Below are 17,985 nucleotides of genomic sequence, written 5' to 3' on the forward strand. Positions count from 1 at the left end.
TTTGTCCGATCAACATAACAGAGGAGAGCCCGCACAGGACACAGAGTATGAAGTGTTCGATCCTCCTCTGACGCAAAGGGAGGAGGGTGAAAAGGGTCCAAAACAACCACCTGATTCAGGTTTCGCACTGAAAGAACCTTGGGCATGAAAGTCGGGTTAGGACGTAGCACAACGCCAGCTCCATCCGGGTTCACATGGAAGCAATCAGCATGCACAGACAGTGCATGAAGCTCCCCAACGCGCTTGGCCGAGGTGATGGTCAGCAAGAAAGCCACCTTCTGAGAAAGCCACTTGAGGTCAATGTCCGCAATGGGCTCAAATGGAGGCTTCAGCAGCGCATCAAGGACAACATGAAGTTGCCATGCAGGCACAGAGGGAAGCCTCCTGGGGCGAAGCCGTTGAACCCCTTTTATGAACTGAATAGACAAGGGGTTAGCACCGAGTGCCTTTCCATCTACCCTCCCATGGCAAGCTGATATCGCCGCGAGAAAGACCTTCAAAGTCGAAGGGGACTTGCCCTGGTCAAACTGTTCCTGCAAAAACTCCAGAACTGAACTCAGGGGGCAGGACCGGGGGCACTCATGCCGCTGTTCACACCAAGACCTGAAAACTTCCCATCTGTAAGAATATAGTGCCCTTGTTGACGGGGCCCTAGCGCACTGCAAAGTCTGTACTACTGCGATGGATAACCCTTGAGCGAGGAGAGTGTCCCTCTCAACGGCCAAACCCACAGATTGAGAACGGATGGTGTTGGGTGCCACAGCTCCCCCCCTGCTTGAGACAACAGATCCTCCCTCAGTGGGATTTGCCACGGTTTGCCTGAAAGGAGAATCTGAACTTCCGCAAACTAAGTCGCCTGAGGGCGGTGTGGAGCCACCAACAGAACATCCAGGTTCTCCTTCCTTGTCTTCTCCAGCACCGCTGGAATCAGGGAAAGGGAGGGGAAGGCATACAGAAGACCCTTGGGCCAATCGTGTGCCAGAGCGTCCACCCCTAGAGGTGCGTCTCCTTGGCTTAAGGAGAACCAAAGCGGGCAGTGTGTGGACTCCCATGAGGCGAAAAGATCGACGTGTGCCTTCCCAAAATGAGCCCAAATCAGACACACTGTGGCTGGGTGTAGTCTCCATTCGCTTGGGTGTGGCTTGCCTCTTGACAACAGATCTGCTGCGGAATTCAGAGCGCCTGGCAAGTGGACTGCTCTGACCGAGCAAAGACGGGCGTCTGCCCAAAGGAGGAGTTCCCGGGCTATGCTGTGCAAGGCCTGAGACCTCAGACCTCCCTGGCGATTTATGTAAGCTATCGCTGACATATTGTCCGTCCGAATTAGCACATGCTTGTTCTGAAGCACTGGTAAGAAATGACGGAGAGCGAGATATATTGTTCTCAGCTCGAGGACATTGATATGGGCTGTGTCCCATGGTGGATGCCAGACTCCCCGGGCCCCCACACCATTCCAGACCGCCCCCCAACCTGACAGGGAAGCGTCTGTGGTCAGAACTTCGCGGCAGTAGATTCTGCCTAACCGCACACCTGTGTACAGATTCCGGGACATGTTCCACCATCGGAGAGCTCTTAAGCACACAGGTGTTAGAGCGACATATTTGTTCCTGTCCCACACAGGGTGGAGCGTCCTGGACAGATACCATTTCTGCACTGGCCTCATGTGTAGAAGGCCAAGGCGCACCACCTGGGAAGCAGCAGCCATTAGGCCCAAAAGCCTTTGACACTGGTAGGCCCGAACACTGCTCTGTCCCAGGAACTGTGAGAGGCAATGCCGTAGACTGACAACTCTTTGGTCTGAGAGACCTGCTAACATGGCAGCCGAGTCCAGCTTTACTCCAAGGAAGGTGATTTGTTGCGATGGAGTCAGCTGGCCCTTCTCTAAATTGAGAGACAGGCCCAACTGCTGTAAGTGGTCTACCACCACCGCTGTGTCCAGCACCGCTTGCTGTCTCGACGGCGAACATATCAGCCAGTCGTCCAAATAATTGAGCACCTTGATGCCCTGCTGGCGCAGCGGGCTCAAGGCTGCGTCCATGCACTTTGTAAAAGTGTGTGGCGATAGAGACAGGCCAAAGGAAAGAACATTGAATTCGAAGGCTCTGTCCTTTAGCGCAAACCGGAGAAATTGTCGATGATCGGGGTGGACTGAGATGTGAAAGTAGGCATCTCTGAGGTCTATGCTCGTGAACCAATCCCCTGTTGTGGAAGCAAGAAGACGGACACTGACGCGGCAAGCTGTAAGTCCTGATCGTTTATTATTTTCTTCTGGTAGGAAGATCAGAAGTTCCCAGAACCAAGCCCGAGAGCGTGGCTGAAACTCAGGCGGGGAGGCAGGTCGATCGGCTTCGGTACAGACGGGGAAGAGGCGAAAAACACGGTCGGAAATCCAGGCAGGGATCGGGCGATCGGCGTCGGTCCAGAAAGGTACCCCCCCCCCGACAACCATGACAGTACCCCCCCCCCGACAACCGCCTCCAGGCGGACGAGACGGGAGGTCAGGACGACGACAATGAAGGTCCGCTATCAACGAAGGATCAAGAACAAAACGGGCCGGCACCCAGGAGCGTTCCTCTGGGCCATAACCCTCCCAGTCCACCAGGTACTGGAGACCCCGTCCCCTGCGGCGCGCATCCAACAGACGGCGGACTGCGAACACCTCGCCTCCATCCACCAACCGGGGCGGGGGCGGAGGCAGACTCGGGGAAGCCAGAGGACTGGTCGCATGAGGTCGAAGCAGAGACACATGAAAAGCCGGATGGATGCGCCGCATGGAGCGTGGAAGCTGCAACCGCAACACTGAGGGACTAACCACCTTAGAGACTGGAAATGGTCCAACAAAACGAGGGGCCAGCTTACGTGACTGGACGTGTAGAGGTAGGTAACGGGTGCTCAACCAAACCTTCTGCCCAACCCGGTAGACAGGTGCGCGTGACCGGCGTTTATTCGCATAACGTTCCATCCGTGCTCTGGATCGAAGCAACGAAGAACGGGCCAGGCGCCATGTGCGACGACAGCGTTGCAGGAACCGATGCACCGCAGGTACCGTGACCTCTTCTTCTAGGGCCGGAAACAGAGGAGGCTGGTATCCCAGGCAGCACTGGAAAGGAGACAACCCTGTAGCAGACACAGGTAGGGAATTGTGTGCATATTCAATCCAAGAGAGGTATCTACTCCATGAACTGGGAGAGTCAGAAGCCAGACAGCGCAACATGCGCTCCAAATCCTGGTTGGCACGTTCCGTCTGACCATTAGTCTGAGGGTGAAAACCTGAAGACAAGCTTGCGGTGGCACCGAGTAACTTGCAGAACTCCTGCCAAAAACGAGACACGAACTGAGGACCCCTGTCGGAAACAATGTTAGTAGGCAAGCCATGAAGCTTGAATACATTGTCGACCAGTAGTAGAGCAGTCTCACTTGCAGAAGGGAGTTTAGGGATGGGGATAAAGTGAACAGCCTTGGAGAATCGGTCAACCACCGTAAGAACGCCTGTGTTCCCCGCTGATATAGGAAGGCCAGTCACGAAATCCACAGCAATGTGTGACCAGGGTCGCCGAGGAACAGGTAGGGGTTGCAATAGACCAGCTGGGGACCGGGACGGAGTCTTGTTTCGCGCACAAACCTGGCAAGCAGCGATGTAGCTCCGAACGTCCCGAAGCATTGTGGGCCACCAAAAACGTTGCTTAAGGAGGGCGACAGTTCCCCGAACTCCTGGGTGGCAAGCTAAGAGAGACGCATGTCCCCACTGGAGTGTTCGAGAACGTAGAAACTTGGGTACGTAGAGCCTGTTTGGAGGCCCCCCTGCAGGAGGACGGAAGAATCGCTGGACTGCCTGGACGGCCTCCTCAATACCCCAGGCTACGGCTCCGATGAAACGGCTGGGAGGCAGGATGGGACCGGGGTCGTCATTACGAGTCTCCCCCTCGAACTGACGAGAAAGTGCGTCCGGCTTGCCGTTCTTCGCTCCTGGTCTAAATGAAAACAGAAAGTGAAAACGAGCAAAAAACAGAGACCACCTAGCCTGGCGGGCATTCAGGCGTTTAGCGGTGCGTAAGTACGCGAGGTTCTTATGGTCGGTCAAGACCAGGAACGGATCCGTTGTCCCCTCCAACCAGTGCCTCCATTCCTCCAGAGCCAGCTTCACCGCCAGCAGTTCACGGTTACCGATGTCGTAATTTCTTTCGGCCGCCGACAGTTTACGGGAAAAAAAGGCACAGGGGTGCACCTTGTTATCCTCAACGGAGCGCTGGGATAAAATGGCCCCAACTCCTGAACCCGAGGCATCTACCTCGACGATGAACTGGCGAGACGGATCAGGTAACTGCAAAATGGGAGCAGATGTAAACGTATTCCGTAGGTTAGTGAAGGAGTCTTGGGCAGCAGGAGTCCACTGGAAAGGAACCTTGGACGACGTGAGAGCCGTGAGAGGAGCAGCTACCATACTATAACCCTGGATAAAACGTCGGTAAAAATTAGCGAACCCTAAAAAACGCTGCAGATCCTTCCGTGTGCGAGGCTGCGGCCATTGACTGACCGCCCTCACCTTGGCGGAATCCATTCTGACCGTGCCCTCTGCAAGAATGAAACCCAAAAAGGAGATGGTGCGTTGATGGAACTCACACTTCTCAGCTTTCACGAATAAACCATTCACAAGGAGCCTCTGCAGGACCTCGCGTACATGCTGCACATGATCCCTCTCATTCCGGGAAAAAATCAGTATGTCATCCAGGTACACGAACACGAAGCGGTTAAGCATATCCCGAAGGACCTCGTTGACCAGGTTCTGGAACACAGCAGGAGCATTAGTAAGCCCAAAAGGCATCACCAGATACTCATAGTGACCAATGGGCGTGTTAAATGCTGTCTTCCACTCGTCACCCTCCCTGATCCTGATAAGATGGTAGGCGTTCCTCAAGTCCAATTTCGTGAAGAACCGTGCCCCCTGTAACTGATCCAGAACAGAAGATAACAACGGCAGGGGGTAACGGTTCTTAACAGTAATCTCATTCAAGCCCCTGTAATCAATACAAGGGCGGAGCGAACCGTCCTTCTTGCCAACAAAAAAGAAACCCGCCCCCGCGGGTGATGAGGATGGTCGAATTATGCCAGCTGCTAAGGACTGTCCTATGTATTCCTCCATGGCTGTCCTCTCAGGAGCAGAAAGGGAATATAGACGTCCCCTAGGGGGACTAGTACCCGGAAGCAACTCGATGGGACAATCGAAAGGACGATGAGGCGGAAGGGCCGCTGCCCGGGACTTACTAAACACCTCCTGAAGGTCCTGGTATTCTGCGGGTATCTTAGACAGGTCCGGGGTCTCCCCCGGAGCTGTAGACGCCACAGGTGACCGGGCAGAACGTAGACACTGGGAATAGCACGTCGGACCCCAGGCGGTGATATAACCCCTTCTCCAATCAATCTGAGGGTTATGCCTGAGGAGCCAAGGGTGACCTAATACTAACGGAACCTGTGGTGTATCAATAATAAACAGAGAAATCTTCTCAATATGGTTGCCAGATAGACGGAGACTCACCGGAACAGTAGCGTGGGTCACCGTTGCCATTCTTCGTCCCGTGAGGGATTGAGCCACCAGGGGTACTTGAATAGGTGTTGTAGGTATCCTCCACTGCTGAACCAGGGTGGCGTCAATAAAACTGTCCTCTGCCCCGGAGTCAATAAGAGCAGCTAACGACTGCTGCTGACTCCCCCATGACAGCACAGCAGACACTATGGGGCGCTGGGGAGAAGAGGGTAAACCCGAAGCCACGCCCACCAGTACCCTCCTCCTTACTGGTGGGCGCGTCCTTTTACTGGACACGACGCGACGAAATGTCCCATCTTCCCGCAATACAGGCATGCCCGGGAGGAAAAACGCCGCTGCCGTTCGGCAGGTGACAACCGAGCCCTGTCAACCTGCATAGGCTCGGGCATGGCCTCTAGGGGGCTAACAGTGGATTCCGCAGGTCGAGAAACACGTGCCCCGTCCCGCCGTTCTCTCTCGCGTTGGGACAGCCGGTTATCTACACGGAGAGCCAAGTCGATGAGATCCTCTAACTGGTCGGGAAGATCGCGAGTGGCCAGCTCATCCTTAATGCCTTCGGACAATCCCTGGTAAAACGCATCAAACTGAGCGGTCCGTCCCCATCCGCAAGACATAGCCAGGGTGCGAAAACGGATGGAATACTCAGAGACGGAGCGACGTCCTTGGCGAAGCTGCATTAACTCACGCGCTGCTTCTCTGCCGGACTTGGAGCGATCGAAAACGCGCCTCATCTCTTCCGCGAAGCAGGAGAAGCCGGAGCAGAACGGAGCTCCGGTATCCCAGGCTGCAGTCCCCCACTCCCTCGCCGGTCCGGTGAGCAGCGTAATTACATAAGCAACCCTGGAGCGCTCGGTCGGAAATGTGGAGGGCTGCAGTTCAAACACAATTGAGCATTGAGACAAAAAGGACCGGCATGAACCCGGATCCCCATCGTACTGACTGGGAGGTGATAGGCGAGGCTCGTTCGTCGGTCGAGTTATTGAAGCGGCGAAAGCACCGGAATGAAGCTGCTGGACCTGGGAGGCTAATCCCGTCAAGCCCGCGTGGAACGACTCCAGGGATTCCCCGATCGACGTCAATTCGGCCTGATGCTGTCCCAGGAGAATCCCCTGCTTTCCCAGAGCGTCCGTGACGCGCTGGACACCATCGTGATCCGCTGGGTCAATCTTACTGGCGAGATCTTCTGTTGTGGAAGCAAGAAGACGGACACTGACGCGGCAAGCTGTAAGTCCTGATCGTTTATTATTTTCTTCTGGTAGGAAGATCAGAAGTTCCCAGAACCAAGCCCGAGAGCGTGGCTGAAACTCAGGCGGGGAGGCAGGTCGATCGGCTTCGGTACAGACGGGGAAGAGGCGAAAAACACGGTCGGAAATCCAGGCAGGGATCGGGCGATCGGCGTCGGTCCAGAAAGGGGCAAAGACGAGAAACACAGTCAAGGGTCCAGGCAGTGGTCGGGCGATCGGCGTCGGTCCAGAAAGGGGGCAGGCAGAAACTCGGAGTCTAGAAAACGTAGCAGAGGTCAGAACACAGGGAAACACACACCGGAAAAAACGCTCGAACTCAGGGCAAACCATGAAGATCTCGCACTGATCAGAGAGCCGAGTTGCCTGATATAGTAACACCGAAACTGGGGAAAACGAGACACAGCTGGGAGAAGAGTGTCAGAAACGGGAGCAACCGGTACGGCCAGAACAACTGGTTGACAGGACGCAAACACCTCGGGGAAGCCCTATCGACCGGGATCCCCGGAGGGGCGTGGCTGAGACGACGAAGAGGGTTCCCTAGTGCTATCCATGACAATCCCCTACCTGGATTGACCGAAGGATCTGCGTCAGTGATAAAATCTTGAAACGCAGTCCAGTATTGGGCGAAACCCACCATCTCGTTTCGGAACCAGAAAATAGCTTGAATAAAAGCCACTCAGCTGTTCGCTGCGATTTACCTCCCTTATTGCCCCTTTCATTAACAGAGTGTTTATCTCCTCTCGGAGGGCCAGCTGCCGCTTTGGGTCTGGCTGCTGAGAAACCAAAGTGCCCTTGAACATGGGCGGACGGCGCCTGAACTGCAGCCGGTAACCAAACTTTATTGTTGAAAGTACCCAAGGGCTGGGAGAACACGTTTCCCACACCAGTATCTGAGTGTGGGAGAAGGCATGAGGATGAGCCCCTCGAACGTCAGGAAGAGGGCTGCGGAGCAGTCGGATGAGCAGCGCGAGGTCTGTGGCTGCCACGCTGTCGAGGCCTAGCAAGAGTCCCAGGGCGGCGGCTTACCGTAGCAGAGGCATGCACAGGTTGTCTCTGCACATTCACCGGCATATTGGGACGGCCTCTTGAAGAGGGCATTGTGGGGTTATGTGCATAGCCCCAGCCTGGCCGTTGGCGTTTTAGTGGCGGAGGCCTTGGCATCAACTGTTCCCATTCCCTCTTGGATTCCCTAGATTCTTTGGCCCGGCGAAGCATGTCAACCGCTCCAGGACCAAAGGTGGAACCAGGGGTAAGAGGCAGCCTCATGAGCGTGTTCCTGTCCGGCTCAGGAAGCTTTGACTGAGCCAGCCACAGGTGTCTCCGTGCCATCCACAGTGATGCAATAGACCTTCCACTGGAGTGCGCCGCACCCCTGGCGAGGTGCACCAGGATCTCAGATACCTTTCTCAGCTCCTCTACCACTTCCTGAGCGGGAGCAGCAGAGAGGTCATCAATGAGCTCCATTTGATACAGCGTGAGCACGGATGTTGTGTTCATGAGGCGTGCTCCGAAGGCTGTATTGTAGAACGTTTTCTTTAACCATTTATCAGTGGCGCGACACTGTTTATTCGGGCATGAAGGATCCTTCCCCACAAGAGCTGTGGGAGGGAGAACGAGAGCAGCATTAGAGTCATCCATGGCCGGATAAGCACCAAAACCTATCTCATCCGCTCCCTGGATGTTGGCAAACTGCGCCCACTGTCTCATAGGCGGGTTAGCTACCTCCGGGTGCTCCCATACAGATGTCATTTCCCTAGCAAAGTCTGGGAGAACAGGGAGAGAACATGGCTTATTCATTGCCTCTCTCTTCCTATCGAACCAAGAAGGCTGGGTTTCAGCTGCCGTAGGCATATCTACATGGAGACGTTTAGTGGCCCTACACATCAGGGCAAGGAATTCGTCCCCAGATAGAGCACCAGATGTCTCAGGTGGAGCAGACCGCAGGGAAGAGCCATGACCTGAGCTCAGATCAGAAGGGTGAGGAGATGTTGCTAAGTCGGCCATATATTCACCATCCAGGTTACCAGATGCCATCACTGATAGCAGCTCCGCGTCATCATCAGCAGCCTGGGAAATCAGCTGCCGAGATGAAAATGCTTCACCAGAGTGCCCTGATGGGACTGTGTGTCGCTCAGTGAGTTGCTGCATCATCCACTGCTGGCTAGATGCCAAAGATGAAACCTCTTTCACCAGAGAGGCCATTGTATTGGCGAGAGCGTCATAGGCCTCATGTTTCCTCTTTCTGTGTTTCTTGCCTGAAGTTGGCGGATCAGTGTCCGTCACTTCGTGGGCACACGCCAGCAGCAATTTCAAGAGACGTAGCCAGAAAATGCTCCTGGTTTCTCTTTTCTCCCTTCTATGCAAAAACGATAAAAAACATAAATCAACTTACGCATAAAAGTACCGTTAGATCTCCGTTCGGGGAGACATGTATGCACCGAATAGCCGAGCAAAATATTCTCCGTTACGGGAGAATAAACTTTACCTTACTAAGCGGCGATAGCTAACTTATAAGGTAGTGCGATCAAAGTAGCGAACTATAGCCTGGAGAGGAGTAACAACAGTCACCGGCTCTCAGACAGCAGACTGTCAATAGGCACCTCGCTAGCAGAGATCAAGTCTTACCTTATCAGATCGCGTGAGGGATTAAAAGAGGACGATCGTGTGCCGCGCTCACAGTTATATCCAGTGACGTGCACACTCACATGTAAGTAATGTTTTGTTATAGGTCTACCTCAGAACTCGCGCATGCGCGGATTATATTCCAGCCCTCTGGGCTAGCCGTCTGGCAGCCTTTCTTGAGTGAAACAGAACTGATCTTTTCAAATCGGATTTGTGCCACTTTCATATGTGGTAGTAAATCGGATATGTATCCCATTCGCGGCAATGTGACCTGAATGTGAACGCTCAGATCGGAATTCATGTGGCTTTTTGCTTATACGCATGCGCTAACATCAGCCTGTACCGGCAGCGCAGGAAGGTAAAAATGGAGGAGAGCTGCGATAACAGTCAGTGGAAGGATGGAGTAGGTGGGGATTTAATTGATATTTGGGGAAATTAATCTGTTCAAGCTAAACTGGAAGGAACCTATCGTAATAGAGTAGTATTTGAAATAATTGCAAAAAGAAATGGCACAGCGCGGACACGAACGTGGCTACAATGCCAAAGAAAAATAAAGAGCCTGAATTCAAAGTTTAGAAGCAAAAGACTGGAATCAGCATGTATCAATTTGCGCATGCGTGACGTTTCGGAGGGCCGATGCATTCACATTACAGTCAGATACAGGTCACTTGTACTTATGAATGTGAACCGTCAAGATAGACAAATCCGATCTGAGCAAAAACTCGGAATTGAACGATGTGGTTGGCAGTGTGAACGTAGCCTAAGAAAACCCTCGTCCACCCGATCTCACGGCGTCTGTGCTGCTTTTCCGCCGAAAGGCGTGACACAGTAAATGTGCAGCTAAAAATCAGACACAGTTGCAGGTTTTATATTATATCACAATGTTTTTATTGGTTCGTTTGGTTTAGTTTTTTAGGTTGCTATATCTTATCTGAAAAAAATAAACAATTGATTCCTAATGTCATGTCCAATGTTTGTTTCTTTTCCATCCAGCTTTTAAGCAGTTTAAATTTAAAATGTATTACGTATTATAGTTCTGATATAAGATTATTAATAACACAGAATTGTACTATTTTTTGATTCCATTTTACTCTTTATTCACACACACATACACACACACACATGCGGTGTGTGTTTGTATGTGTGTGTGTATATATGTATGTGTGTGTGTATATATATATATGTGTATACATATATGTGTGTGTATATATATATATATGTATATATATATATATATATGTATATATATATATATATATATATATATATATATATATATATATATACTCACCTAAAGGATTATTAGTAACACCATACTAATACGGTGTTTGACCCCCTTTCGCCTTCAGAACTGCCTTAATTCTACATGGCATTGATTCAACAAGGTGCTGAAAGCATTCTTTACAAATGTTGGCCCATATTGATAGGATAGCATCTTGCAGTTGATGGAGATTTGTGGGATGCACATCCAGGGCACGAAGCTCCCGTTCCACCACATCCCAAAGATGCTCTATTGGGTTGAGATCTGGTGACTGTGGGGGCCATTGTAGTACAGTGAACTCATTGTCATGTTCAAGAAACCAATTTGAAATGATTCGAGCTTTGTGACATGGTGCATTATCCTGCTGGAAGTAGCCATCAGAGGATGGGTACATGGTGGTCATAAAGGGATGGACATGGTCAGAAACAATGCTCAGGTAGGCCGTGGCATTTAAACGATGCCCAATTGGCACTAAGGGGCCTAAAGTGTGCCAAGAAAATATCCCCCACACCATTACACCACCACCACCAGCCTGCACAGTGGTAACAAGGCATGATGGATCCATGTTCTCATTCTGTTTACGCCAAATTCTGACTCTTCCATTTGAATGTCTCAACAGAAATCGAGACTCATCAGACCAGGCAACATTTTTCCAGTCTTCAACTGTCCAATTTTGGTGAGCTCGTGCAAATTGTAGCCTCTTTTTCCTATTTGTAGTGGAGATGAGTGGTACCCGGTGGGGTCTTCTGCTGTTGTAGCCCATCCGCCTCAAGGTTGTGCGTGTTGTGGCTTCACAAATGCTTTGCTGCATACCTCGGTTGTAACGAGTGTTTATTTCAGTCAAAGTTGCTCTTCTATCAGCTTGAATCAGCCCATTCTCCTCTGACCTCAAGCATCAACAAGGCATTTTCGCCCACAGGACTGCCGCATACTGGATGTTTTTCCCTTTGCACACCATTCTTTGTAAACCCTAGAAATGGTTGTGCGTGAAAATCCCAGTAACAGCAGATTGTGAAATACTCAGACCGGCCCCTCTGGCACTAACAACCATGCCACGCTCAGAATTGCTTAACTCACCTTTCTTTCACATTCTGACATTCAGCTTGGAGTTCAGGAGATTGTCTTGACCAGGACCACACCCCTAAATGCATTGAAGCAACTGCCATGTGATTGGTTGATTAGATAATTGCATGAATGAGAAATTGAACAGGTGTTCCTAATAATCCTTTAGGTGAGTGTATAATTAGTGATCCCCCGCCTATTGCCTAAGTTACGTTCCAGACCGTCAGTGATAGATGAAAATCCGCGATATTGAAGGACCATATAAATAAATATTTAATATAGTTTAAGCCTTAAAATACCTCTCATGTAAACTTATTAAAAGCCTTAAAATACCACATGTAAACTTCTTAAAACGCAATTTGTAAACACATATGATATGTGGGTGTCGGGCTAAGGATATGAGTGACATAACATGTAATATATATATATATATATATACACACACACACATCGCAGAGAACTGTGATGCATCGGGGAAAAATAGCGGGAGCGCGATAGGTGAACCGCGATATAGCGGGGGAACACGGTATGTAGTACATATATCGATGTATGTAACAGTGGTTATATAGAATATGGAACACGCGCATTGTGTGCGTGTATGCGCGTTAGCGAGTTATGATGGCTGCACAATTAATTTTTCCTTGGAATAACAGCGGAAAAAATAAAGTAGCAGGGTCTGAACATCAGTGCTTTCGCTACGCTACCACGACCACGATGCTAAAAACCAGCAAAAGCCAGCCAAACAACATAAATATGCGCATGTTAACATGATTACGAATATTTCGTATCGTTAATTCTTAATTGGCAAGACTGTAACTCGAAAACGTACCATTTTTACATTTTATTAGCATTAACTTAGCAAATAGGAAACGATTCCCCGGTTGAACTTCCTGTTGTGGCTGAGCGTGCCGCTGGCTGAGAGTGCACGTTCCGCAGCCAGACCATTTTGACTTAGCGTGCTTTCGTCGTTACCGCCCATTTATATGCAGATAGACTTGGGGAATTTGCACATGTTCTCAACATTTGGAGTCTACATTTAAGATTTATATTTAACACTTATATTAACATTTATATATAGACATACCATTTATATTTACATATGATAAACAATTTTGAAAATAATCTACACAGCAAAAAAATCTGATGATCCACAACACCATTGACTTCTAGCTTAATGCTATAAAATTGCACTAAATGTTGAAAAAGTGGCAAGTACAAAAATGTTTAGCACCTTTACAAACTGCTCTCCATATGGATAACTAATACAGAACTTTGTATGTAGGAAAAAAGACATCTGTTTTAGTCAAGAAAATCTAATCTTGCTCACACTTTCCATGAAGTTTGTTTGTGCTGCCAAGGGCTTTCCCTGATCAGTTTTCCAGAAACAGCTTTAATATACTCAATGGTTTTTGGGGGAGGTTGGAAACACAAAAGTAATTCTGCACACAACTCTTTGTCTGCAAGATCCCACATATGTCTGCAATATTTCACAATGTGTTCAGTATCTGAACAAGCTGAAACACATTTCACGTTCATCATTCACATCACGTCTCTGTTACATTTCCATACTCAGTGTCTATTATGTTTCCATGTTCAGCGTCTGTTACGTTTCTGTGTTCAGTGTCCAAGATATTTCCATGCTCGGTGTTTATGTTTCTATGCTAAATGTCCATTATGATTTTGTGCTCAGTGTCTGTTACGTTTCTCTACTCAGTGTCCATAATGTTTCTGTGCTCAGTGTCTGTTACATTACCACGCTCAATATCTGCTACCTTTCTGTGCTCAGTGTCTGTTACTTTTCCATGCCCATTGTCCATGACATTTCTTTTCTCAGTGTCCATTACGTTTCTGTGCTTTGTATCCATTACGTTTCTGTGCAGTACAGTACAGTGTCTGTTATGTGTCTCTGCTTAGTGTCTGTTACATTTCCATGCTCAATGTTCATGATGTTTCTGTGCTCAGTGTCCATTACATTTCTCGGCTTGGTGTCTGTTACATTTCTGGGCCCATTGTCTGTGACGTTTCTGTGCTCAGTATCCATTACATCAGGGGTCTCAAACTCCAGTCCTGGAGGGCCGGAGCTCTGTGTAGCTTAGTTCTTCTACCCCAAATAATTCAGCTCAAGAGCTGTGTGGTAATTAGCACAAGGAGTTGAATCAGGTGTGTTAAATGAGGGTGAACCAAAAACTGTGTAGGGCTCCAGCCCCCCAGGACTGGTGTTTGAGACCCCTGCATTACATTTTCCTGCTCAGTGTCCATAATGATTCCGTGTTCAGTGTTTGCTACCTTTCCATGTTCAGTGCCTGTTACGTTTCCATGCTTAGTGTCAGAATGCAACTTGGGGCCCCCAATATGTAAGGCTCCTCAGTTGGGCGTCCTGTCACACAAAGGCAGCTCAGCTGGCTGATATACCTCAGTTGTTCCCATTTTCCATGTCTGTAATCATTCAGAATATTTCTGTGTTCCCAAAGTTCACTGAACACAGAGTCACAGATGTGGGGGTAGGATGGGTGTAGTGGTGAAACCCAGTGGAAAATCGTCATCTGGGTCTTCTCCATCATGGGGCATACCTCACAAAGTCATCATGATTAGCCTGCTAGGGGTGGGCTGGGGGTCTATATACAAGGTTAGCAAAAAGTACAACATGTGCAATGCATTAGCTAACAGGGAGCAGTGAACGCTTTCATTTCACTCATTACAGGCTGTTCTGTACACCATGGGAAGTACAGAGCTTCACTCAGGCCTGAATCATCTTAGTAGTTGCAGTTTGGAATGACAGATGAAAGAGAAAAATATTAGCAATCTACATTCCCTGCTTCTGCTTGGTCTGAATCGTAATGTTTATTCCTTGTCCATTTGGAAAGCTGGGTCCTACTTTGCTGTGGCTATTGTAAATCTTCACTTCCAGTGAAATAAATTTGTCACAAACACAAAGTTCTAAAGTTTAAACTAAGCCTGACTAACAGCTACAGTCACGCATCTGATACTGATCAGCAAAGTCCTTTGATTCTATCTCAAAGTGGCAGCTCTGTCAGAGTGCAACTTGGGGCCCCCAATATGTAAGGCTCCTCAGTTGGGCGTCCTGTCACACAAAGGCAGCTCAGCTGGCTGCCTCAGGGATTTTGCCTGAACATTGTCCCACATAAAACTGTATCACAGTCCTCCATTTTTTGTCTTTGCTTATGAAACCCCTCCCACAGCAACACGTACATGCTGGCATCATCGTTCTACCCTTTCGGCACAAAGTGCAGTATAATGCCAGACAGTATTTGGTGGGACCAATGTGAGCTTCAGCCCAGCTCCGGACAAGCACCGGCAGCAGCCCAAGCTCCGGCCAGGGCTTGGTGTGAAAGCTGAAGCCCTCAGCCCTAACTGTGGTATTTCTGTGAGCCCACACTAAGACACAGCCAAAGGGATATTTTATAAAGACAGGGCGAGTCCAAAACCCGCTGACCAGAGGCAGACGTCACACAATACTTCATTGCTCTAACTCTCATCTAAATACATAAATCACTTTAATAGAAATACAGCTGTTAAACCATTGCAGAAAATTATACACAGCTAATAGCTCAAAGTCAGAGTTTACAATTACGGTATTTATAAGCACACTTATGAGACATTGGTTTTGCAGTGTAATTGATAAAAAAAAAATTTAGTTTTTAAAGCCAGGAGAACTTTACATCACATTAACTCCAGTGTTTAAGTTTTCCATTTGTTAAACTATCGCCACCTGGTGTTCATTTTTGAAAACCATTAAAGGCAGCAGCCCATCCATACATAGTCCATAGTCTGAGGAAACACATCGCTAGGGAATGCCCTGGATAGGGCCCTGTCCCAAAACTAAACACATTCTCTGAGCAAATTAAAGACACCAGTTAACATAATGGTGTCTTCAGACTGTAGAGGGGAACTCGCAGGACATGGAGAGAACATACAAACTCTGCACAGAGTGAAGGTGGGATTCAAAGCCCCAACACAGGAGGTGCGAGACACCACCAGGACACCAAACAAACACCCTATTTATACTTCATTATACTTTTTTAGTTCTCCTGTTTTTTTGTCAGTTTGTGAAAGCAAGCTCTCTGAAGTGAGATTACTGGGTTAATATTTTCTTTTTTTAATATTTTAAATATTTGAATATAAATTTAAAAAATCCAGACATTCCCTTCATGTGCTTGGATCTTAAGCAGATGCCAGAACAGAATACCACCTCTGAGAATCTGCAATAGCTTCAAGTGAGACGGATTCGTTGAGTCATTTGGGAGACATCCAGCTTAGGCCGCTGTGAGTCAGACATTTGAGGGACGGATAAACGAAGGAAATTACTGAATGTCTGACAACCAGTGGCTCTGTGGAAAGCAGCACTACTTTTTCCAGAGCCTTCCTTCTCTCACCATTAAAGTGAGGCCTTGCGGCAGTGCTGAGGCTGGAACATTTTACTCGGTCCGCTGTAAAACAAGGCTGGGAGATCTGACCACCTGGCCTCATGCCTATGAAGGGGCATCATTTATATGTACATGCTCTTTGTGAAGAACCAGAGTACATGTTTTTTTTATGGCTATAAAAACAAAAGGAGCGAACATGGTGCAGAGGCAGTGAGGCAGTTTTTCAAATATGTTACATCAGTATCCTTGGGACTTGTAAAAGTGAGGATGAGAATGAAAGGCACATAAAAGCTCATAATGACCAAGGACTATACAAGAGTTAAAACTCCATTAGCCCAAAACACAGAGTGGGATTGTCTGTCTGTCCTCACTGTGAGCTGGCTGACTGGTCAGCTGGGCACGAGGGTTCCGTGTACATTTTAAGCTTTTTCGAAAAAAAAAAAAAGATTACAGTAAATTGAGATTAACCTTTCACTTGTGACATCCACAGGGGATGACCTTGGCTGTACAGAGAATGGGAAGAACTATGCCAACACAGACATATGGAAGCCAGAGCCATGCCGGATCTGTGTGTGCGACAGTGGGGCCATCCTCTGCGATGAGATCCACTGCGAGGAGCTGATCGGCTGTGACAGCATGTCCATCCCCCCGGGCGAGTGCTGTCCCGTGTGCCAGGGTGGTGGCGGTGACACAGGGGGCCACAGACCCGGTGGGTGTCTAAAAGGTCCACACAGATCGAACCCAGACCTGCAGAGCATTACCACATGAAAGAGCATGTTCAGTGTATGTAAAGGAGGCTCTGTGGTATGAAGAAGAGAACAAGGACAGAGAGAAAAGCAGACTGAAGCAGACATCTGTTGAGGGTGTATGTGGACATAGCATTCGGTGTGTAGGAAAGCTGATTATCTGCTTCTCATGTTTTTCAGATAGCAGGATCTACAAGGTAAGCTAAACATCTCACCATGATGCCCAAGTGCCAAGTCTGGCCACAAAAAGAAAAAAAAAAAACTTTATAGTAAAGCATACACCTCAATAAACAACTTTAAAACCTATATTTTTAGGGTCAGAAGGGTGAACCTGGAGACGTACCAGTGGTAAGAGCCCTCCTGCAGTTACCACTGCATTTCCCAGAATGCATTGCTGCTGCATGTATATTTCATGTTAAAGCTGACTGATGGGAACTTCTCTCTCAGGTGACAGGTATCAGAGGTCGCCCAGGCCTGATGGTAAGTCCGGGGTAACATCCTTCACCTCTATGCATTATGTGTTATTTTTACCAGACATTTAGTTGTTTAGCAACTTTACACATTATTTTTTATCTTTCATTTTTGTACTGCTTCACATTTCACAGGATATGTTTCAGGTTACGTATGGTAAACAGAGCCTGTATTTGGACTTTTTGAGCCTGGTTTGTTTTGTCAGCTGATGAATATTTTTGTTCCAGTGCCCTTATGGACAGTAAATTTCACTTCCTAGCACTAGATGGCAGTAAGGCTTCAGTGTGAAACCCATTATTCTGCAGCACTTCACATTTTGAATAAGAATGATTCTAAATGTTTAGCACATTGGAGTTTGTCAATGAGGCACATTTATTGGCACATTAAAAAATAAACAATAATTAACATTAACATCAATTTTGCTGTGTGAGCTTCCCTGCTTGGATGACAGACTCATTCAGAGTCTTTGTCTACCTGAAATAGGGACCTCCGGGATCACCAGGGCAGAGAGGGGAGCATGGCAGCAAAGGACGACCGGTAAGTCTCAGAACCATGCTCTAAGCCCCGAGAGTGAATCAGAGAACTATGCTCTAACCTCTGCGAGAACCACCCTCTATCCCCCCATGTGTCAGTCTGAGATCCACCCTCTAAC

General features: G+C 48.6%; 1 protein-coding gene across 1 annotated transcript in view; it reads left to right on the forward strand.

Annotated features, from left to right (window-relative positions):
- LOC111838545 (uncharacterized) overlaps nucleotides 1–17,985 on the forward strand; it is a 50,330-nt gene that overhangs the window by 14,849 nt on the left and 17,496 nt on the right. The window contains exons 2-6 of the mRNA XM_023801614.2: nucleotides 16,607–16,825; nucleotides 17,043–17,059; nucleotides 17,178–17,210; nucleotides 17,310–17,342; nucleotides 17,817–17,870. Coding sequence (XP_023657382.2) covers nucleotides 16,607–16,825; nucleotides 17,043–17,059; nucleotides 17,178–17,210; nucleotides 17,310–17,342; nucleotides 17,817–17,870 — 356 coding nt within the window. The remainder of the gene's footprint in view (nucleotides 1–16,606; nucleotides 16,826–17,042; nucleotides 17,060–17,177; nucleotides 17,211–17,309; nucleotides 17,343–17,816; nucleotides 17,871–17,985) is intronic.

The sequence above is a fragment of the Paramormyrops kingsleyae genome, chromosome 1, assembly GCF_048594095.1.
Source record: "Paramormyrops kingsleyae isolate MSU_618 chromosome 1, PKINGS_0.4, whole genome shotgun sequence".
Classification (NCBI taxonomy): Eukaryota; Metazoa; Chordata; class Actinopteri; order Osteoglossiformes; family Mormyridae; genus Paramormyrops; species Paramormyrops kingsleyae.